Here is a 23,869-nt window from a genome sequence, read left to right on the forward strand (position 1 = left end):
TCGGCTAAGATTTTACATTCGAGTGGACGTGTTCAGTAAGGCACATAATATGAGCATCGATGAACTTATTTTTACAAGTAAGATTTGTTTCACTATCTAATGATTAGGTTTTCAAAATACTGTTCAGCTAACTGTCGAAGAAAAACAGTGGTTTCTCAAGTCGTGTGTAAAGAACAGTGTAACTGCCGCAGGAGTTGTTACATAAGCTAATTAGGCTTTTTAAAAAATCGTATGTGGTTGTAGACATATGGACTCTTTCAAAGATATTTCTTAGTGTATGTCCTCATATATATATTCCTAAATCAGTTACAGTATTGATAAAGTGATTAATAGTAAGACATGTTAACTGGGTCAGATACGAAATACTTAATATGAAGATTTCCTTCTTACTGAAAAAATGCGGGTGTGGCTATAAACCTTATGGACATTGCACATTATCTGTGTGTGAAGGCCATTGCTATGGCTGCTGCTCGCTGCCCCTTTAACATATATATTCAGATCTTCTTACCATTAAACTCCATTGGGCTTAAAAAAGTAGATTGCAAACTCCATGGATTTCAAATAACCTAACTTACATACCTAGAATCACAGGGCTCAAGGGGACATCATATTATTTCCTAACTAATAACTTGTTCTTCGGTTTGTATATCCAGGTACAAATAAAAATTAGGATATCGTTTAGTATTGTCATCACTTTGCAAAGCTGACTTGAAAATGGAGCTTATTCTTTTTTTTTTCTTTTTTGAGATTTTATTTATTTATTTGACACAGAGAGAGATCACAACTAGGCAGAGAGGCAGGCAAAGAGAGAGAGATGGGGAAACAGGCTCCCCACTGAGCAGAGAGTCCGATGTGGGACTCGATCCCAGGACCCTGAGACCATGACCTGAGCCGAAGGCAGAGGCTTAACCCACTGAGCCACCCAGGCACCCCAGAGCTTATTCTTTTTTCAATATTCCTGTTTGTCCTTGATAAACAGAAGACGTCTGCCAGCTACTTCCATTTATAGTTCTTTAATTCCAAAGGGTTTTCGTTACTTACAAATTTTGCTGGTTTTCTTCAGGCGATTCTCTCCTGAAGTACATTGAAACTCAGCGTTAAGATGTTATTTGTTGGGGCGCCTGGGTGGCTCAGTGGGTTAAAGCCTCTGCCTTCGGCTCGGGTCATGATCCCAGTGTCCTGGGATCGAGCCCCACATCGGGCTCTCTGCTCAGCAGGGAGCCTGCTTCCTCCCTTCTCTCTGTCTGCCTACTTGTGATCTGTCTGTCAAATAAATAAATAAATAAAATCTTTAAAAAAAAAAAAAAAAAGATGTTATTTGTTACCACAATTTTGGCTTGGTTTCTGTCATGATGTAACTGTAACAACATATTCCCATCACTCTGTTACGTGCTATTTTCTCTTTCTGTGTGAATGTCGATAGTGACGTCACGCAAGGTAACCAGTATGATATATCTGAATGAAAAGATATCTCACAGGTCAGCCGTTCCACCCAGGCTCTGGCAAACCTTGAAAACTTCCAGTTACCACTGGGTTCTGGCGAACTGCTGCTTATGCCTAGAGGTGCGGGAAAGGATCTTAGGCAACGTGGAGGAAAAGGTCTCTAGCCGTGATTTCAAAGGACTCATGGGAAAACACAAAATGAACTTCCCCTCCCAGAAGCAGGAAGCTGTGTCATTTACCTCTGCCTCTTCAATTGAAAGTGCAGGAAAATGGGATTGCACTAGTGTCTTATCTAGACGTGGATTTTTAAATATTTTCTATCACACGTGTGGACATCATTTCCTTTTTAAAATTCTGAGATGTTATAGTATATATATGCGCACACACACACATAACTTCTGTTATCTGTAAAAGTTCAGCACAGCGCCTACTTGAGTATTTGAGGTTTGGGAGTGTGGGAAGGATTGAAATGCCAAGCCCATTACCTCTTCAGTGACTTCTGAAGCCCTTTTCTCTTTTGTTCAAAAGCTTTAAACACCTATTATGTGGGTATGGGATTCTCTGTGCTAGAACTTTGCTTCATGGGTCTGCTTCACCAAAGCTTGAATTCCTTTCTCTGTTGGGTCCAAAGAATTCCCAGATGACCTGAGTAAGGGGTCATCTGTCAAATACGTTTAAGTAAAACATGTTCACCACGAATGGTGGTGCCAAGGTAAGGGATAGAGATGGAAGCTTTAGGCTCCCGTAATTTTTGTGGGTCCCCTGAAGTGACCCCAGACAAATACACAGTTGAGGAAAAAAATGCTTCCTATGGAAATGCTGCTTTTGAGATACCCTAGTCACAGCCCCCCCAACTATGTTGCTGTTCTTTGGCCCCTCCTCTAATGAAATGATCAGGATGTCACTTGTCCCCATTATGTGCTGCTCGTAAACTGCTTTGGGAGATCTCCTAACTTGTTATCATGACTGTGAGACCTCTTCTCTACCCAGAACCAAAATGTCCGGTGACTAAGGTGTGTATCTGTGCCTGTACCCACTGCAAGTGATGTTAACCCCTGAAAGAGCTGCAGTTTTGACTTCGGCTGTGGGCAGGGTTTTTTCCATTATCCCCCCTCCCCCCACTTCCCACCTCCCTTTGTAGTAATCCATGTACATGGTTAAACAATGCCTCTCTTCCATTTCTTAACCCCATGTAAGACACGCATGCAGAAGCCTATATATATATATATATATACACACACATATATATATACACACACATATATATACATATATATATTTTTATATATGTGTGTGTGTATAATGAGAATTATTATGCATTTTTTTTAAATTAACAAGACATCCTGAAGATTAGAGCTACCACATTTTTAGAAATCTGCATATTATTCCATCATATGGATATACCCCATTCTGTTTTATTTATTTATTTATTTTTAAAGATTTTATTTATTTGACAGACAGAGATCACAAGTAGGCAGAGAGGCAGGCAGAGAGAGAGAGGAGGAAGCAGGCTCCCCGCTGAGCAGAGAGCCCGACGTGGGGCTCGATCCCAGGACCCTGGGATCATGACCTGAGCCAAAGGCAGAGGCTTTAAGCCACTGAGCCACCCAGGCGCCCCTATTTATTTATTTTTTAAGTAGGCTCCACACCCAGTGTGGGGCTTGAACTCACAACCCCAAGATCAAGAGTCACACACTGAGCCAGCCAGGCACCCCTGAACAATGCCTTATTTTAAACTCTCTTCTAGGAATAGATTCCTAGGTGGTTTTCGGACTTTTGTGCAGGCAAAGCTTAATATATTTTACACTGTATGTTTTCCTGTGTTCCTGTTCCCCTGAGAGAGTTGTAGTATCTCCTTGCCTAGTGATCACTATGGAACAAAAGGAGACTCCCATCCGGAAGCTGTAGTATTAATAATAGTGGCTAAAATTGACTGAGGACTCGCTACATGTCAGACGCTGTATTAAATACCTCACCTGAATTAGTATCATTATTATTATCCCCATTTTACGAAAGAGAAATGTAAACTGTGGCTCAGTGATTTGATCACAGTCAAGGAACAGCACCAGGAGATTGGGAATTCATATATGTATAAAATCCAAGATCCTTGTTCTTGGCCAGAGACCATAGTGGCTGTCAAAGCCAAAGTGGGACACTGAAAAACTAGAGAACTGCCAAAAAAGGGTGACCACGATGGGGAAAAGCCTTGAAGCCAAAGCCATGTGAAGAATAAAGGAATTTAGGTTCAGCCTAAATAACAAATGCGAATTCAGGCAACAAGGAGGTACTATTGATCTTCTGTATTCTGTAGGTTGACTCTTAAGCCCTAGAGACCTTCTCTAAGTCTCCAGAAAAAACCTTCCAGAGTCATGGAATGTGAAGGGGCAACTTTTACACCATTACATCCACTGGTTTTGCTGACTCAAGCGCGTGTACGTGTCGGATGAGGAATGTCTAGAGCTGAGAGAAGCAATAAATTTCAAATAAGAGATACCATGTTAAGACTGCTAGTGGCCAGGGGATAAATATATTTATTTACAAATTTATCTTCCAAGTCTTACAGTTGACTCAGGGGGCCAAGATCACATTATCTTAATTGCTTTGATCAAAACGACAAAAAAGGAGGTGACTGGGTGGCTCAGTCATTAAGCGGCTGCCTTCGGCTTAGGTCGTGATCCCCGGGTCCTGGGATCGAACCCCGCCTCGGGCTCCCTGCTCAGCGGGAAGCCTGCTTCTCCCTCTCCCACCCCCCGTGCCTGTGTTCCCTCTCTCTCTGTGTCAAATAAATAAATAAAATCTTTAATAAAACAACAATAACAACAAAATGTTTCTTAAGGAATAGAGTAGCTCACCATTTTTAAAAAAAGATTTATTTGAGAGCAAGCAAGAGAAGAGGGCGAGGGGCAGAGGGAGAGAGAGAATCCTGAAGCAGACTCCCTGCTGAGCACAGAGCCCGATGGAAGGCTCTATCCCAGGACCCTGAGATGCTGACCTGAGCCGAAACCAAGAGTCGGCCTCCCAGCCCACAGAGCCACCCCAGGCACCCCAGTAATTCACCATTTTGGGAGCTTCTCCCGTTGATTCATTTATTCAGCTAACGTGTACTGAGCGTCTCCTATCTGCCCAGGCACTGGGGTTGAAGTGGTGAACAAGGCAGACACCATCCCTGTGCTTGTGAAAACTCAGCCCTCACTGGAGTTAAAGAACGGAACCGATGTTATCTGCTTTCTAGGTCAACCACTATTTTTCAAAGAATGAGCTTTCGCCTTTTACTTTATGTAATCATTGAGGGATTGTGATTTGACTCTGTAGGGCGTAGGAATCCAAATACCAAGAAGGTTCCGTAGTAATTAGTTTTGAGACTTGTAAGTGTAAATAGCCTCATGGTTCACTCATTTGTTGTGGATATTAGCCCACTTTGAGTCTTGAAACTGATAGATGGGGGCTAGCTTTATTTGGGGTATAGACCTATTATATCCCTACTGAGCTTTGGATAATTATTTTTCAGAACCAGCAGGCCAAAATAGCACAATTGTACCTCCCGTTTGTTGGACTGCTCTTGGAAAATATACAGCGGTTAGCAGGTCGAGATACCTTGTATTCTTGTGCAGCCTTGCCTAATTCTGTAAGTAGTAATGTATTTCCCCGGACGTTTTATCCCCTTTTATTGACTGCGTTTGGAATTGGGGTCATATGCTATATGGGCTCTATCTTAAGCATTGCTCTTCATTCCATTTTTAGAGTTAACACTTTTTTTTCCCCTACCGCAGTGCTTCTCAGCCACCCAGGTGCCCTTGCTTCTCATACTTTAATGTGCATACGAATCACCAGGGGATTTTGTTAAAACACAGACTCTAACTCAGTAGGCCTGTGGTGGAGTTTGAGACTGTGCTTTTCTAACACACTTTTGCCTGCTTCTGGTCCAAGGACCACACTTTGAGTAACAAGGTCCAAGAGAATACCAAGAATCCTTTGCACCCAGTGTTTTAAGATTTACCATTATTTGCCTTTCGATATTCAACTTGGAAATGGAATGAAGGATTCTTCTCTTCCACAATGCAAGGCACCAGGGGTTAAACTGTATTCCTTTGCTTCTCCTTTCCTGGGACAGCCTCCTTTTAGTTCTTCAGAGTTGCTTTCCGCTCGGCACAGTTGGTCTGTGCTTTGTTCTCCCTTTAGAATCTTGGTGTTAAAAGGAACCTTGGATGGTGACCGGTCCCCCATTGGGCAAAACAACATTTTGCCTTTGTAGTAATTAAAACTTTCCTTCTCACATTAGACCTACAAGGTTTTCTTATCTGCTTGTCCTAGTTTGGCCTTCTTAGAGAGACATGGAACATATCTGTTCCCACCTCCACATGACACCCCTTGCACAAGTGCTTTCTAAATTTTTCTCCAGACCAGATACCTACCTCCACTTCGTCTTTTGTCATTCCCAAACCCTTTGACAACCTTGGTTACGCTCTTCTGGATATGCTCCATTTTACCAGTCGGCCTATTAAAATGTGGTGCACAGAACTGTACCCTTTTTATTCTGCCCAGAGGGACTGTGAAGTCCTGCCCTGCCCCCATTCCATGTTCTGAATGGCCCAAGATGGCCTTCCCACTTTCAGTTGCCATGTTATGTTATTGGGTGGTGGGATAGACTGTGTCCTTTATGGCTTCCTTTGGCAATTACCCCTATCAGATGCCCTAGTCGATTTGTCTGGCCTGCCTTGGGTTCCTGAGAAAGCTGCTTTTAAGCCTTCCTGATGGCTTTATTGCCTACAGCTCCTGATTACGTACCTCAGCTAAATGTGGGGGCTGCCTTATCTACCTGGGTTTTAGGCTGGTCTTTCTTCCCAAACACAGTTACTCCTGCTTATGCTCATTCCAAAATATTCGACAGTGATCTTTGAAAGTATTTGACTTACCTGTTCTTTCTTCTGGAGCTCAAATTCATCTAGGGCTTCTGGTCACACCTCTCCTTCGAGCACTGCACCTAGTTCCCAGGGGGATTATTGGGTGGTGGTTGCCGCTTCCACCAGCCATCTCGGGTTCTATTACTCGCTCAGAGGTCTTGCTTGCAAAGTATCCTAGTACCCCATCTTTAAAGAGATGTCACCGAAATACCAACAGTTATACCTGATCTGGACTTTCACAGTGAGCTTTGTTTAAAGTTAGGGGACCCTCCCATTCTGTTCATTCCAATGTCTCATGCTCATGTACAAATTCGTTGAAATGACAGCAATGTCACCTTGTGTTACAGGCATCCCGGGATGAGTTTGCCTGTGGCTTCACTTCACCTACAAGTAGAGGGAGTCTGAGCAGTGACAAAGACACTGGTAATTAAGTCCTTTAAAGAGTATATGTTGCATGGCTGTGTAGAAACGCACCCTGTACTTCTCTGTACTTTTGAAATACTTCATAATAACTATACATAGCATGAGCTCTTCTAAAGTTTAATTAAATCTGACTCACACTTGCAGCCCCCCCCCTTTTTTTGCTTAAGTTTCCTTATCTAAGCTTGTTTAAAATGTAGCTTTGGTATACTGACAAAATACAAGATAATGAGAAGAACACTGGTTTCCGATCCTATCTGTCTCCAGTCTTAAGACAAGACGCTTCCCCTTTTTTGGGCCTAAGTTTACTTATCTACAAAACTCTCTCTTGAATTGTGTGGCTTTGGTTTATTACTTCCAGCCTCTTGTTGTTTCATAAGTACTAAAGTATTTCAAGTGGTTAAAAAAAATAATTCACCCTTTGTTAGGCTTCTGATGGTGTTTTGATATAAAATAGAAACTTCATGTTTTCTTTTCTTTTTTTATTTTCTTTTTAAAGATTTTATTTATTTATTTGACAGAGAGAGAGAGATCACAAGCAGGCAGAGAGGCAGGCGGTGGGGGGGGGGGGAGCAGGTTCCCTGCTGAGCAGAGAGCCCAATATGGGGCTTGATCCCAGGACCCTGAGATCATGACCCGAGCCGAAGGCAGAGGCTTAACCCACTGAGCCACCTGGGCGCCCCGAAACTTCATTTTTTTTTTGAAGACTTTATTTATTTGCTTGAGAGAGAGAGAGAGTGAGAGAGAGAGAGCATGAGAGGGGAAAGAGGGTCAAAGGGAGAAGCAGACTCCCCGCCGAGCAGGGATTCCCGATGTGGGACTTGATCCTGGGACTCCAGGATCATGACCTGACCCGAAGGCAGTTGCTCAACCAACTGAGCCACCCAGGCGGCCCCCAAAACTTCATGTTTTAGATGACTAAGATCTATTCCCTAAAATCTGTCTCTAAATTAACCCAGTACTTATTTTAAAAAAAATTTTTTTTGACCATTCTTCCTGTTGTTAATGGTGACTTGGCTTTTTTTTTTTTCCAGCTTATGGGGCTTTTCCAAATGGACATGGAATCAAGAGGGAAGATTCAAGAGGTTCCCTCCTCCCAGAAGGAACAACAGGATTTCCAGATCAGAGCGGGACTGTTGAAAATGTAAGAACCTAAGTATGTGGGGTAACCCTAGGGATAGGTTAGGCTACAGTTGGCTGTCTTTTTATATAAGTAAAAGTCTCTCTACTAGAAAGCATCCCATAACTCTTGGATGTTGCATTGGTTCCTTCCTCTAATGGCAGCTGCTACTTGAATATTTATAACTGTTTATGGAGGATAAGGCATTCATCCTTAAGAGTTCTAACTTTGAATACCTCCGTTAATCTTCGTATACTGTAACCTGTTCTAGAGAGGGAAGGTTCATGTTTAAAATATCTAATGCACCTTGTCGTGTAAATCCCTTCCTGGCAGGGTTAATTCAGTCTTCCGTTCTTTTGTGATAGAGTAAATAACCTGGGAGAAAAAAAGTTAGGCCTCCAAATCGATGATCTCAGTGTCTCATCATTACTTAATCAGAATATATTCTCTAACATTAAAATTTGAGTATGTCTGCCTTGAGACAGAGAAACCTCATTTTATTTTATTTTATTTTGTGACAGAGAAAAAGGGCAAGTGGTGGGTGTGGGGGAGCGGCAGAGGGAGAGGGAGAGAGACCCTTTAAGCCCAATGCGGGGCTCAATCTCACCACCCTGAGATCATGACCTGAGCTGAAGGCAGATGCTTAACCATCTGAGCCACCCAGGTGCCCCAAGAAACTTCATTTCGACCAATAAAGCCATGTCATGCTGCTGTGTAAGATCACAGAATCATATAAAATTAGGGTTAGAAGGGTGCATAAAAATAATAAATTCCAACTCAATTTACAAATGAAAACTGGGGCTGTGACTTAGGACAACCACACAGCTATGGCAGGCCAGAACTGAACCTGGATTTTCTGATTCTAGCAATGTTTCTCTTATATCACAGCATTCTTAGTGTGCTTCAGAATCACCTGGGGGGTTAATAAAAACAGATGGCTGGGCCTCACCTCCAGAGTTTCTAATTCAGTCTGGGATGGGGCCTGCTAATTTGTGTCTCTAACTAAGTTCCCAGATGATGCTGATGCTGCTAATTGGGAAACACCCCTTGAGACCCACTGGAATATACTTCCTTGAGCCTTGGGGTAAATAGTAATTCACTCACAAAGGTTCCCATTTTACGGCTTTTAGAATTCTGTCAACAGACACTATCATTGGTAAGCAGATAAAAGACAAAGAAGTTAAATGACTTAATAATCACACAGCTAGCAAACATTCAGAACCTAGGTGTTGTGCTCTAAGTGAAAGTTCGTTCTTAGTAAATCCTAGTTTAGTAAATGCCTATTTCCAGCTCAGTTTAGCTCAACTGTGAAAGAACTGGTTTTTAATAAGGTAAATTCTTTAGATTATTAACATTCTATTCATATAAGTCCCCAAATAAGTCAGATCTTGTCATGCTTAACAACTGAGATTTTAACAAAAGTCATTAAAAGGAACGTCACTAGTTTGTAGAAGCTGTGGTTTTAAAGTATTACTGGATTCTTCATCATGTAATTATCTTGTCATATGGGCCCTTCTTAAAAAATACAGATTTCCTGACCTATGATTTGTAGGTTGGATTTTAATTTATAACCTCTGAAAGATTCAAATGAAAAGAGCTTAAAATGTTTCTGTGCTTCCATATACCTTAGTTAAGTTCCTCCTGCATGTAAAAGCTATTTTTCCTGGAATAGCCAGGTACGGTAATTTAAATTTTTTACTGCTACTTAAACACAGAACACACGGGAATGAAACACAGTGCTCATGGCTGTTATCTTGATGAAGACCCCCAGGTAGTTTCTAGTGATACTACTCTGTGCAGTAGGAACAAAGAAAGATTCAGCTCATTTACCTTCCAAGTGTGATAGAAAATTTGATTTAGGCTTAGAATTTTCCCAAGCAGGACCAATGATACAAATAGTTATTGAGTTAAAGGGTATGGGAATCTCTAGTACCAATATTGTTTGACAATAGCCCTTTCTATTACAGACCCGACAGAGTTCTACCAGGAGTAGTGTATCCCAGTATAACCGACTGGACCAGTATGAAATCAGAAGCCTCTTAATGTGCTACCTGTATATAGTGAAAATGATTTCCGAAGGTGAGTTACCAGCATATTAAGCGTGGTCTCTACTAGACATTCCCCCTCACAGGTTCATGCAACGAATATTTGATCGTCCCCTGTATGTAAAACACGGGCACATTAGAAACAGATCGTTGAAGACTCTGACCTTAAAACGTTCCTCTGTTTCTAACTTAAAATGGGTTTATTGGGGTCATCTGGGTTTGATTCTTCGCACTATTGTTTTTTTAATTTAAAAACTGATTTCTAAAATGAAACTGTAGTTTTAAAAGTGCTAAACATATTTTTTTCATGCAGAGCTTATATCGCATTAAATGACCAAAGTAAACAGAAGGAAATAATAACCAGGAGTCACATTTAATACTTAAGCTTTTATTTGACCCAGGATTTGGAAAACCAAAAGCAAACAAAAAGACAGGAAGTATTCTCGGAGGGTTGGGAATGCCGCTGTTATCTTCATAGTGCCTGCCTGTGGCATCGTGTGGTGTTACGTTGTTTTTCAGGCTCCATTTTTCCCCCTTTGGTGTACAGTTGTATTATTTATTAGTTTTAACAATTCTTTATATGATAGACTAACCAAAGGGTTTTCATAAACTGCAAGTCCTCTGTAGGTAATATCAGGTTATCTTATTCCCAAATATCACATTCACTTACACAACTCCCTCCCTTTTCTTCCTTTTCTCAATATTTTTACTAAAAAAAAAATGTATACAGGAATGAAGAACATGAAAGCACCTGGGTTCTGATTATCATAATCATTATATTTTACTTACTTGCTTTATTTTTAAACATTTCTATATTTAAATATTTTAAAATATTTTTATATTTAAATATTTTAAACATTTTTATATTCAAGTATTTTTAAATATTTCTATGTTAAATATTTTTAAATATTACTCTAAATCTTTTTTTAAATAATAATGCAGGATATAAAAACATAAAATAATTTGATAGTTAACCATCAAAGACCTTCAGAAAAGCTAGATATGAATAATAAATCCTAGAGTTTATTAATAAAAATCAAAAAACAACTATCATCTTAAAGTTCTAAGACTATATAATTTAAAGTAAAAGTCAAAGATTATATTGAGACTATATGATGTACCTCCCTGTTTTGGGAAAGAAATAAAGGGAGATCATTTTTAACCCCAGTGGTATTTCAGTCTGAGAGATAATGGATCAGTTAACAACTACAGCCACAGCTCACTGTTTTCATCTTCCTGTAAGATGGAAAAGTGAGCAAACAAGGTGGAAAGTGACTGCTAATGTATATGGGATTTCCTTTTAGGGTGATGAAACTATTCTAAAATATTTAGATATTCTAAATATCTAATATTCTAAAACTGGGGTGGTAGTTTTACAACTCTTTAAAAATACTATAAACTGCTGTATTATGCACTATTTAAATGGGTTTTATGGCCCATGGATTCTCTCAGTAAATTTGTTTTTTTAAAAAGGCCTAAGTGACACATGAAAACAAACAAATAAACAAAAATAAGAAAAACAAAAAAATTGTTGAATACCACCACTGCCCAGGGAAAGTGAGTTGGGGGCAGGGAGAGGAAAAACAGGGGGCAGGGAAAGGAGTTGGGGGAGATGCACTGCTGACTACTTTCTCCTTATCTGCACTCCAGCAGAGTGCATGTGCACGCACATGCACACATGTGTGCACATGCACACACACACGCCCACTCTCACACCATATACTGTAATTACCAGGGCTAAGCCTCTGGCAGCTTATTTAATGTCATGGATAAGACCATAACTGCTTTGTTTCTTGAGAACTTCATAGTTCTGCTCCTCTTGTAAATGTTGACCTTGCTTGCTGAATTTTTGGTTTTTGCTGCTTAGATTTTTCTCTCTTCTGCTCTTGCTTTTTGATTCTTAAAAGCACATTTTTAATAACTAGTATACAGTCTGTGTCACATCTTCTCTTTATCTTTTGTATGTGTAAAGTCATATTCATTTTATTCTGAAAAAAAATCTGCTTCTGGATCTTTCTCAGTGGATGTATTCTAGTTACTTTGTCTTGTCTGGTAAATATTTTAATCACTCTGTATGCATTTAAATGTTGAACCCTTAGAAGTCCATACTCTTCAGGTCCTTTCATGGCTTTATTGGTTCATAAACAGTAGCAACTTAGTTTCAACAAAAAGACGGCAGAACTTTACACTTATATGTGGAAGTAGAGGAATTCCACAGAATGAATTTCCTTTTCTATTTGTGGCTACATTTTATTAATTGGCAATAAGTCACTGTTTCAAAGTCTTAGTCATTTGCCAAACTTTTTTTCTTATTGTCTTGTTTATTATTTCTGGAGAAATGGAATCAGAGTCAGGGGTAATCAGTTACACAGTCTGAATTGACAGGAAGACTGTCCTCTTGTAAAAGAAGAGCATTTTCCTTGAGAGGATGAGGCAAAGCTACTTTCCTTCTTTTTCTGTCTGTGTCCTGGCTTTTCTCTTTATTGAAGACCCAGAGATGAAATTTTGGGTATCACCGAGAGGCTTATTGGCATCATACTCCTTACCTGTAGACTCATTAACATTCTTCTTCCCAGTGGATTGTTCAGTGAAAGGTGTCGGGTAGCTGCAATCTCTTACAGAAAACCCAATGTTGTACTGAGTTATACCACTCTCCGATTTTCTTTTCCCACTAGATCTTACAGTATAGTCAAAAGGAAGTACAGTTAAAGGGGGCTTTTCCTTACTCTGTGTAAAAGGGGGAAATGAACTTCCATTATAATCAGGCATATTTTCCTCTGAAGTTTCAGATACGACTTGAGTAGCAGGGTTTCCTGTGGTAGAAATACTGGAAAGGCTCCAAGAGAAGTCAATCTGAGTTTCACACTTCTGGGTGGAGGTCCTTTGGGTGGAGGTCCTCTGGGTGAAGATCTGTTTCCTTTTCGGCCGGCCAAGCTGGTCTTCGTAGTTTGAAACATCTTGAAATCCATACCCCTTTTGAGGACTAGCTGTCGATGTTAAAGGAAACGCTGCAGGTGACTTCTGACTGGTACTGCTCTCTGTGCCAGGCTTACTGCTATTAAGGTAAGGCTGCTCAGGAGAGGTCTCCCGGTCCTCGAAGAGGTCCTGACTATAAAATGGAATCGAAAATTTTGGACTTCGTGGTCGTTCCTTTTGTCCAGTTTTCATCTCTTCAGTATTTGATTGCTTTATCAATCGGACAGGCAGATACACATGAGTTCCTGGGGAGGGCTCCCTGACGGAGAAAACTGGCACAGACCTTTGAGTACAGGGAATGAATTCCTCATCATCATTGCTATTAGAAAAAGAAGGGGGCAAATGCTGCAGATTCCGTTTTAGTTCTGCAGAAAGCTTCTGATTTTCTTCTCTTAACCTATTCCTTTCTTCGGTAAGCTGAGCAATAAAGTGAAGATTTTGTTGTTGGATATCATAAAATTCTTGCTGTAGTGTGTTCCTGTAGCTTTCATTCAGTGAACAGCGTTCACATGTTTTTGCATTTAACTGATCTCGCAAGTCATGAATGGTGCTACTGAGGACTTTCTGTTTCGCGGTCAGCTCTTTAATTTTGGCTGTGGAGCCCGTCCACCTTCCATCGGCCAGTCGCTCTTTCCTCAAACTGGCTAATTTTGCCTGTAAACGGTGTAGCTCTTTGTCGTGGAGCTCTTTTAGCATTAGCCAGGTTTTTTTAAAATCATCAGATGACACATCACATACACTAAACTGTAATTTTTCTCTTCCTGAAGGCTTCTTACCACCTTCCCTGTCTCCTCCACCCATGTTCCCTGCCTGCATCATGTCTCGCCGATTTGGGATTTGGAAACGGTGGAGACAGGCCAGCGGCTTGACAGCGCTACCGCTGTTGCCGAGAAAATGGCGGAGGAGCTGCTGACTAGAGCTAAGCCGCGGCTGGGATGAGGCCTTTTTCCCTTTTACAGACCTGCGAAGCTGCCTCTGGGCACAAGGCTGGCACTGGGGTGGTTCAGGGATGGGCAGAAAGTCCCGGAGTTTTTGGGTGGGAAGAAGGCACCAACCTTTCGGCGGGAAGAGCCGATGCGTGTGAGAGAGAAGATGGCGCCTACACGCCGCTCTTCGACGGAGGCCGAGAGGCCGGAAACCCAGTGGCTTCTGGGGGATCTGGGCTTCTCTGAGTGGCACGGCAATCAAAGGCAGGAGTCGGGGTGGGCGGGGTGGGGGGGGAGACCGGAAGTCCCTGCCCGCCTTTTTTTTTTTTTTTTAAACAAACTAACGACGCCATTTTTAGCATCTTTATTCTTGAGGGTCAGTGTTTTAGAAAGTATCAACACTCGTGGCTTTTAGAAACAGTTGGAAGTAAAGTCAAAATCCCTGCATTCCTCCCTCTCTCCCCCTCTCCGCCTAGCCAACATTGCCTATCTTCCGTCTTTATCTTGCCCGGGTTGTAGCTGGGTTGGCAGTTTTGTCATTTACCACTCTTGTGATGCCTCTGACATTTTTACATTTAAGAGCTATGAGCACCATGAGCTATATCTGAGTAGCATAAAAAGGGAATGGAGGGGGCACCTGTCTGACTCAGTGGGTAGAGCATGCGACAGGATCTCGCAGTTGAGTTCTAGCCACACTTTGGGCGTAGAGAGTACTTAAAAATAAAAATCTTTTAAAAAGTAAATGAAAAATGAATGGAGAGTTAAGTGGCAGCAGTATTTTTTCTTTCTTTTTAATCTCGGTAAATCACTGTGTTGGAGTAAAGAAGAGGGTCAAAAGAGAAGTATACATGATAGATTTAAGGGACTTTTATACCTGGAATAGTTGGATACATGCACCTGGACATACGGTTAGAAGATAAGCAGGCATGTTTGTAAGAGTGTATTTGAGCGAAAATTGATTAGAGTCAGGTAGCATCCAATCTAGCAGATAGAAAGTAGTCTTGAGGAGCTGTAAAAAATGAAAGACTTTTAGAGGTAGAAGGGAGCTGGAGCAAGGAAGTTTATACAGGGAAAGAAAGTGGGTTTGTTATTGCAAAGTCACTTTTGTCTAGGGGATGCCAGGGCTCTGTCAGGCAGATTACCTTAGTAGTGCCCATCAGATGATTCCTAATTGACTGGTTTACAATTCCATTCCTGGGAGACTGGGAACTGTAATTGTCTAGGTTTGGTGGTGGGAGGCTTAGCATAAGCAGCTCCATTTTCATTCAGCCTGTTGTTTTGTTTTTAACTCTGTGTGTGTGTGTGTGTGTGTGTGTGTGTGTGTGTGTATTTACATAATATCAGGACTTCAGAGTTTATAATGCAAAGGCAAAGGGTTAAAAAAGAAATCTCTTCTTCTAAAGTTTAAAGTTCTCAAACTTTTTGGTTCACAGAGCCCTTTGAGTAGCAGGCAAAGGTGCTTGACCCTCCTTTTGGAAAAATACACCTAAGCACACAGCGTTATGCAAAACTTTAGGAAGTTCATTAAAAACGCCCCTGGTCCTTTTCCCTTCCTCTGTCTTCAGGGATGATATGAAGATTAGTATCAGCCATCCAAAAGAATATTTATAAACTAAATAAAAATAATCATTAAATAATTATAGATAAAGCAATATATCTGGAATTAATTCACACAAATACAGTGTATGCCTTGAACAATGAGCTGGGAGATGAGGACATCGATGAAAGAACCAGCTGGGAACTGATGGTTGTCAAAGCTAGGTTATTGATACTTTGAGGGGCACTGTGCTATTTATATTTACTGTGCTTATTTCAAGATCTGCCACTTTGTTTATTCCATTTTCAGATACTCTCTTAACTTACTGGAATAAAGTCTCTCCTCAGGAGCTCATAAACATTCTCATCCTTCTCGAGTAAGTTATACTAATTTATTTTCATAAATTGTCTCCTTGTTTGGGGGTTAAAATATTACCTGTTTTTTCCCCCAACAGCTTATTTATTGATAACGTAGGAAATAGTCAACTGTTCTGGTAGCATCAAGGCCAGCACACAGGTTCTTCATACAGATGGGACAAAACATGGAGATGGAATACTTATAATAGCAGCAAAATTAGCTAATAATAGACCATCGTTCAGCCCAGCAGCAGTCTTTCTGTGATCTAGAAAACTAGAAGTGGCATCAGCTGTCCCAAAGCATTCATTTGGAGCAGATGCTGGCTTAATGGAGCAGCTTCAATGACTGGAATTTAGAATTTGTACTCCTTTGTAGAGCTGAGTAATTCTACCGGCATCAGATATGTGCATGTACATATATATATATATATTCATATGTGTATATTCATATATATATGTATTCCTCTCTATTCCAAGGCAGTTGGGGAAAAATCCAGTCTTGTTTGGGAAGTTGGGAAGTTGGGAAGGTAGAGTTGGGAAGTTGTCCTAGATTGTTTGCTGAGCTATCTGCATATCCTTATTGAAAGCTGAAAGAAAAATTAGAATGAAATCTGAGGAATTTTTAGATAAATAACACCCAGGGGCTCCTGGCGGGCTCAGTTGGTAGAGCATGCAACTCTTGATCTCAGGGACATGAGTTCAAGCCCCACATTAGGTGCAGAGCTTACTTTAAAAATAAATAAATAAGTAAAGAGCATGCATAAATGTGATGTTTTTGTGTGCATGTCTTTCAAAACAAAAAGAGGATACTCAGTGCACGTATAAAGTCTTCAAAGTTTTGCAGAAAACATCAGCAAACAAAACAGAGGTTGCGATTTTTAAAAACTATATCAAAATGTTTACTAATGAAAATATATGATGTTGGGGGTTTGCCTCAAAAAAATATATAGGAGGAAAAAATATATATATAGGAGGTAGGGAGAGTGGAGGGTGAGCAGGGCACCTGTTCAGAGTAGAGGATGAACAAGAATGGCCCTGTGCTGATAACCGTTGAAGCAGGTGGGGGCTGAGTACATGGGAGTTTAGTATGCTCTCCTTCCAACTTCTGGATGTGTTTGAGATTTTTGAATAATAGAAGGTGTATTTAATGCCATTATAAAAATATAGCAATAGCTCCAATTTTTCGGGCTTAAGAAACTTTTTCTTTAGGTATTAATGGCTAAAACTAGAGATCTTTGCTATGAAACATTATAGAGCATGATGTAGAATCATCATTTGCATCGACAAGCTTTTTAAACGTCATTAGAATTGTAGGTGAAGACACATGGAGCTTTTTGTTGCTAACGTAGCAAATAAATCTAGAAAGATATAATATGGCAAACCCACAAGTAGTCATGTGTATGTATCTGTATACCAAAACATATTGTCATAATATGGTTTAAATATTTGGAACACATGAGTTTTTGAATATTGCTGGTTAAAATGCAAAGTGTGGCAATATCTCGCTAACGTGCTGTTGTTTTTCTTCCTAGGGTATGTTTGTTCCACTTCAGATACATGGGGAAAAGAAACATAGCCAGGTAATTCCCACTGCAATTTCCACTTTTTTATTTGTCCTTCTCTTCCAGCAGATGGCAGTCTTGATCATGGCACGTAAAAACCTAGATTTTTTTTTTTTCATTTTGCGTTAACGTGAAGTTACCGGGGCTTCATTTAACATGTCTCAACTCAAACTGTAAATTAAACTAGTGTGAATGGATGTATTTTTAAGTTTTCCAAAGGGTAGCAGTTAGCCTGCTACGCGGAGTTTCTGTTCTAATCCAAGAACAGACACTTGTCTTCTCTGAAAGAGGTGAGAAAAGGCTTATAAGGATCCAGGGGAAGGCAGGAAATCATAAAGTGGGAACAACTGTAAGGTCTGTACTTTTACCAACAACCTGTCAATATTGACTTCAGTTGCTAAGGTAAATAGAAGTCCGCAACAGCAGCTGGGACGTGCGTTTTCTGTGAGCTGTTCTCTTCTTTTTGCCACCTAAGTCTGGATGAAGTAAATACTTTAGGACGCGTTTGAGGGACCCTAAGAAAAAGATAACTTATTTCAATGAGATCTATTTTTAGGGGGTAGAGTTAAGGAGCTCAGATAGAGTCCTTTTTATAAAAGTGAAATTCCATGGCACTTTCAAGAACTAAACAGACACTTTGGATGGAGTTCATGGCTGAGTGTCAGGAACATCCTAATAATGGGTAATTCCGGTGACGATTTCCACTCTCTTTCCCTGTGGCTCAGAGCCAGCTCGGTAACTACCACTGTGAGCCTTCACCTCTGTGATTCTGCTGGCTCTCCCACTCTGTTTATTAGAGGATAGACAAACTCTTTTTTTTCCTGGGTTCCCATATGACCCAGCTGTAATTTTTTTTTTTAATGGAATCTTAAAACTGAAGGAAAGCAAAAGTTGGCATATCCTAGTGACAGACATGTCTGATCCAGGTTTAAGGCCAGGCCAGAAACAGATTAGATTGGCATTCCTTCTTGAACATCTAACCCCAGGAATTCTCCCCACCTCATTTCCACTCTGAGTATCCCTCCGACTATTTTCTGTGACTCCTGCCCTTCCTTGCCTCTTGAGAAAAGACCAAGCCTTACGGAGTGTTGGCCCTTTGATTCTGATTTTTTAAGGAGGAACGGAAGAAGCTTTTTCTAAATTCCTTAGTTATATTCTCATAGCAAAAGCTCTTTTAAATATCCACTAAAACTTCATACAATTTCCAGTGCTGCCTTGTTCAAGCTGAGTAATAGTAGATAGAATATTGAACACAGTGTACTGTTTATGTGGAAACCTCATCATTTATTTTTATTTTATTTTATTTTATTTTTTTAAATAACATTGAGGGGCGCCTTCGTGGCTCAGTTGGTGAAGCATCTGCCTTCAGCTCAGGTCATGATTCCAGGCTCCTGGGATCGAGCCCTGCAGTGGGCTCTCTGTCCAGCAGGAAGTCAGCTTTTCCCTCTCCCACTCCCCCTGCTTGTGTTCCCTCTCTCGCTGTCTCTCTCTCTCTGTCAAATAAATAAATAAAATCTTTTAAAAATTTTAAAAAATAACATGGAGATATAGTATTAGAGTACTCCATTTCCTAACTTTAAAATATTTTTAGGATACATGATGCCTGGCTGTCCAAGCACTTTGGAATAGACCGAAAATCGCAGACCATGCCAGCTCTTCGAAACAGATCAGGAGTGATGCAGGCCCGACTTCAGCATCTTAGCAGCCTGGAAAGTTCATTCACACTTAATCACAGTAAGTGAAAATGTGGGTAGGCTACCCATTCGAAACATACACATAATGCTATGGAACCTTGAAGGAATTCTAGATTAAATCACCGATCCAGTCGGAAATGACCAGACATCTATGGATGTATTTGCATATCTCTGTTTATGTACAGTCCTTTTGTCATCCAGGAATATCTAATAAACTATGTGTGGATTTTCCAGTGATTTTTAGGTAACTGTGGTTTTTCTCTTAGTTTAGTATTAAAGAAACTGATTTTCCCCCACTGAATTGCTATTCTCATCATATTATTTTACAATGGCTAGCTTTCGTTCCTACTGTTAAACTTCAGTGCAAACAATGGCATCTTAATACAATAGTATCTATAATATTTGTTCAATATATATAATATCTGTTCATTCAATGATTTTAAGGGATTACCCCTGCTGAGCTGACTGTAGAAGTGAGAGAATTGCAAACACTATTTTGACAAAGGCATATTACACATGTGTTGAAATATTGACAAGGAGAACAGGGCAAGGAGAGAAATGTTGACCAGGCGGGGAAGGCTAGAGGGTTCTATAAGCAAATATTAATAAAAAGTCAACATTTTCATATGGTCCCCTAGAGGTTGCCGAAAAGGAAGCCAGCCCAACTGGCTTTGTCATGAGGACTAATAATAAAAACAAAGGTCTTGGGTAGATGGACCCTGAGCTAATAATAGACTCAACACCTTTAAAAAAATGCAAGTTTTACGGACTTTGGCTTTGCTCTTGTCCCTTGTAAAAATATAAGGGACCTGCTGCCTTCGGTTGGCCCAGGTGCTTTGTTTTTCTTCTGATCTAGAAACAAGTCCCCTAACTTTGGCATGATTAGAAACATCTGGCGGGGGGGGGGGTGGCACCACCATAGGTGACGTCGCTGGCTGTCTGCGATTTCTCATTTTTGCACACCTAATTTCCTCTGTTATTCCCAGTTACATCAGCATCCTTGTTCCCTAGTCACATCATCTGAGTTCATCCCTGAGATCTTGTCTCCAAAGAAGCGGAGACACCTAATTACATGTTGCAGGGCTGTTGATAACAGAGCTGAAGTAAGAATGAGTGGCATTGATAGCCAGGATCATATTTGATTAAGGAATAAATACAGTGAAGCTCATTAGGTCTGCGGATACTGAGAGCCCCCTTTCTTCTTGCTCGTCTCTCGCTGAGTCTTGCGGGGGAGGCAAATAATCATTCAAAACAGTCACGTGACTCTCTGCATTGGTCTGTATTAACTTTTTTTTCTGTAATCTCAGGCTCCGCAACAACTGAAGCAGATATTTTCCATCAGGCACTTCTCGAAGGCAACACTGCTACTGAAGTTTCCCTAACAGTGCTGGATACCATCTCGTTTTTCACCCAGTGCTTCAAGGTAAAAATGAGAAGTCACAATTCAGGTGGTGTCCTAAAGAAAACATTGTACACAAATTAATTAGTCAGAGGAAGCACAGCGTAGTACAAAAGCCCCGAATGAACAGTCTGGAAACTTGGATGACAGACTTTGTTTGGCTACTGTGTGACCTTGGGGATTTACGGAGACTCCCTTGCCACATCCACGAAGGGAGGGGTTTGGACTCATTTGCCCTCAAGCTTCCTGCTACCTCTGAACTTCTGTTGTTTGATTTTTTTGTGTGTGTTTAAAGCCCGTTTTCTGTCACAATTTTATTAATATATCCAGTCATGTTTAGCTCGAATTAGGATTGAACTGGTTTGCCCAGATACTCATGGTGATGAGGTGTTTTGTCAGGCTTGACGATGCCAAGGCAGGCTGGCTAGCTTCCCTGGCCAGACGTTCAGTGCTTTCTCTCAGATATTTGCTTCTCCACACAAATCGGCATCGTGAGGATTTTTTTTTTTAAAGATTTTATTTATTTGTTTGAGAGAGAGAATGAGAAAGACAGGGAGAGCATGAGAGGGGGCAGGGTCAGAGGGAGAAGCAGACTCCCCGCTAAGCAGGGAGCCCAATGCGGACTCGATCTTGGGACTCCAGGATCATGATCTGAGCCAAAGGCAGTTCCTTAACCAACTGAGCCACCCAGGTGCCCCTTCATCGTGAGGATTTTAGAAAGAAGAAGGTAAAAACCATGATCTTGCAAGGTTGTCGAGGGAGTAAGATGAGTTAATAGGAGAGTGCTCTGAAGAGTAAAAATAATGTAACTATCCCATAATGTAATATTAGCAGGAGAACTCAAAAGTAGAAAATCGTGCTTGCTTCCCCCTGAGTTAAAATCAGTCATTTTCTTCCCTCTTCTCTGTGTAATGCAGTTACTTGCTTTGGCCCTCAAGGTTTACTTATTTTGAGAGAGAGAGAGAGAACAGGGGAGGGGACAGAGGGAGGGGGAGAGAGAGAATCTTAAGCAGATTCCACGCCCAGCAGGGAGCCAATGCGGGGCTCAGCCTCACAGCCCTGAGATCATGACCTGAGCCAAAGGCAGATGTTTCCCCAGCTGCGCCACCCAAGCACCCCCAAAATGTATTTTTTTCAACGTTTTGTAGAGTCAACTTTTAAATAACGATGGCCACAACCCATTAATGAAAAAAGTATTTGATATTCATCTGGCATTCCTTAAAAATGGACAGTCCGAAGCGTCGCTGAAACATGTTTTTGCCTCCCTGCGAGCCTTCATCAGTAAGGTAAGGACAGCTTTCGAGCTGGTCGTGGGGCTCCCTCCGTGGCAGGCAGGAAAGAGGGCACCACGGGTCCCTGGAGTGATGTCCCCGAAACTCAGGTCACAGAGCTATGAAGTAGGGCCTTTGTAAGTACGGGTTTAGAACGGCAGCACACACGAAGACGGCCCAACGAGAACCCTGTAAAGTCTGAACATGCTTTCTATTTCACATCGCCATTCCTTCCCCTTTCCCACAGGCTCCTAGGAAAAGTCTCATTTTCAGATGACCAGCTTTGCTGGGTTTTTTCCTAGTTTGCTTCTTCTCAAAGTATTCTCATGCCGAGGTTATAGAACTTAATCCGCATGCTCCTGTATGAGCCCCTGGAAAGCAGAGACCAGGTTGTCTAACCCCGGGGTCTCCTATCATAGCCTGCGAACAGTAGGCACTCAGTACGAGTTCAGGTGAATGAATTCTGCCTTTCAAAGCTAATTGTGTCTTCGGGCTCTAAATGTTCAGGTTGCTTACCTCATCTCGAAGCAAACCTCAGCCCAGGCTTTTAGGAATAAATTGGATTCAAACAGATGGCCAAAATTTATTCCTGGTCTGTTTTTGATGGCTTTTAAACGTAATAAAGGGCATCATAAGCCAGGATGGAGTTGCAGTTATGGAAAGCTACAGTCAAGGCTTCTACGCTGGGATGAAACTCCAACAAGACAAAGAAATTCAATTAATTGATTTGTGTAGTGGAGTTGCTGGGCCTGGAGAACTTTTTTGTCGTCACTATTTGTCTGCTGGCTTATTTTATTTACTCGATACAGAACTTGGGTGGAGTTGAAGTTTGTTTCTTAATGGCCACTCCTTAATATAATTTTTTTATTTTTTTAAATTAAGATTTTATTTATTTATTGGAGAGGGAGAGCACGAGCAGAGGGGCAGACGGAGAGGCAGACACCCCACTGAGCAGGGAGCCCGATGTGGGGCTCAATCCCAGGACCCCAGGATTATGACCTGAGCCAAAGGCAGACACTTAACCAACTGAACCACCCAGGCACCCCAGTATAATTTTTTAAAGATTATTTATTTATTTGGGAGACGGAAGAGCAGAACAAGCAAGAGAGAACACAAGTGGGGGGAGGGGCAGAGGAAGCAGGAGAAGCAGGCTCCCGACTGAGCAAGGAGCCCAATGTGGGACTCGATCCCAGGAGAGCCAAAGGTGGGCAGTTAACCCACTGAGCCACCCAGACATCCCTCCTTAATAGAATTTTTGAATAAAGAAGTATTTGGAGAACTGAATTCAATACAAGCATGTTATAAGCAACTAAGGGAAAGAAATTCAGAAATAATTCACCGACCAAACGGTTTTCAGGTAGGAATTTACTGGTGTTAGACACTGTGTCAGGGATACAGCCCAAGGGCTTATTGTCCAGTAGAGGGAAACATACACACATATATGCACGCATATCCACAAATACCACTAGAATAAAACAAGTCTATACAGGGAACTGAGGGTAGGGAGGAGGAGGGAAAACGTCCGAATTTAGCAAAAGTTTCTCCATTGCAGTAGAGATAGAACTTAGTATGGACTGAGTGAGAGATGAGACTGAAGAGGTCAGTGGGGACCAGATGATTCTGTACTTATCTTAGGAATTATACTTCATCTTTCAGCCCTCAGGGAGCAGGGAACCAACACAATTAGATTTGTATTAAAAGCAGATTGGTGCAGGCGGGGAAAACCCTCTCAAAAGTAGTGTGGAAGGTGGATTGGTGGCAATACTAAATGAAGGCAGGAAAAAGACTTACTATAATAAGCTAGGTAAGAGATGATAAAAGTTAATGAGTTCTGTTTTGTGGACCTGTTGAATTTAAGGTGCCTTTAGGACATCCAGTTAGAGCAGTTAGGATTAGCTGTTGGATATATAGATCTTTGCTGTAGAGAGAGATCTGGGTTAGAAAACTAGATTTGGAGTCATCATCTATCCATCCACCCACCCATCCATCCATCCATCCACCCACGCATCTCTCCATCCATCCACCATCCATCCATCCACCCAGCCAGCCAGCCAGCCACCCACCCACCCATCCATCTATCCATCCACCCACCCAGCCAGCCAGCCAGCCAGCCATCCACACATCATCCATCATCCATCCATCCACCATCCATCCATCCATCATCCATCCATTCATCATCCATCCATCCACCCATCCATCCATCCATCTACCGTCCATCC

General features: G+C 41.3%; 1 protein-coding gene across 1 annotated transcript in view; it reads left to right on the forward strand.

The window, feature by feature from the left end:
- Positions 1 to 23,869, forward strand: part of DOCK11 (dedicator of cytokinesis 11) — a 186,329-nt gene that overhangs the window by 115,575 nt on the left and 46,885 nt on the right. Inside the window, exons 32-40 of the mRNA XM_080795085.1 lie at positions 4,952 to 5,068; positions 6,692 to 6,767; positions 7,799 to 7,908; positions 9,852 to 9,963; positions 15,678 to 15,744; positions 17,257 to 17,304; positions 18,878 to 19,020; positions 20,288 to 20,403; positions 21,528 to 21,665. Coding sequence (XP_080651211.1) covers positions 4,952 to 5,068; positions 6,692 to 6,767; positions 7,799 to 7,908; positions 9,852 to 9,963; positions 15,678 to 15,744; positions 17,257 to 17,304; positions 18,878 to 19,020; positions 20,288 to 20,403; positions 21,528 to 21,665 — 927 coding nt within the window. The remainder of the gene's footprint in view (positions 1 to 4,951; positions 5,069 to 6,691; positions 6,768 to 7,798; positions 7,909 to 9,851; positions 9,964 to 15,677; positions 15,745 to 17,256; positions 17,305 to 18,877; positions 19,021 to 20,287; positions 20,404 to 21,527; positions 21,666 to 23,869) is intronic.

The sequence above is a fragment of the Martes martes genome (genome assembly GCF_963455335.1).
Source record: "Martes martes genome assembly, chromosome: X".
Classification (NCBI taxonomy): domain Eukaryota; kingdom Metazoa; phylum Chordata; class Mammalia; order Carnivora; family Mustelidae; genus Martes; species Martes martes.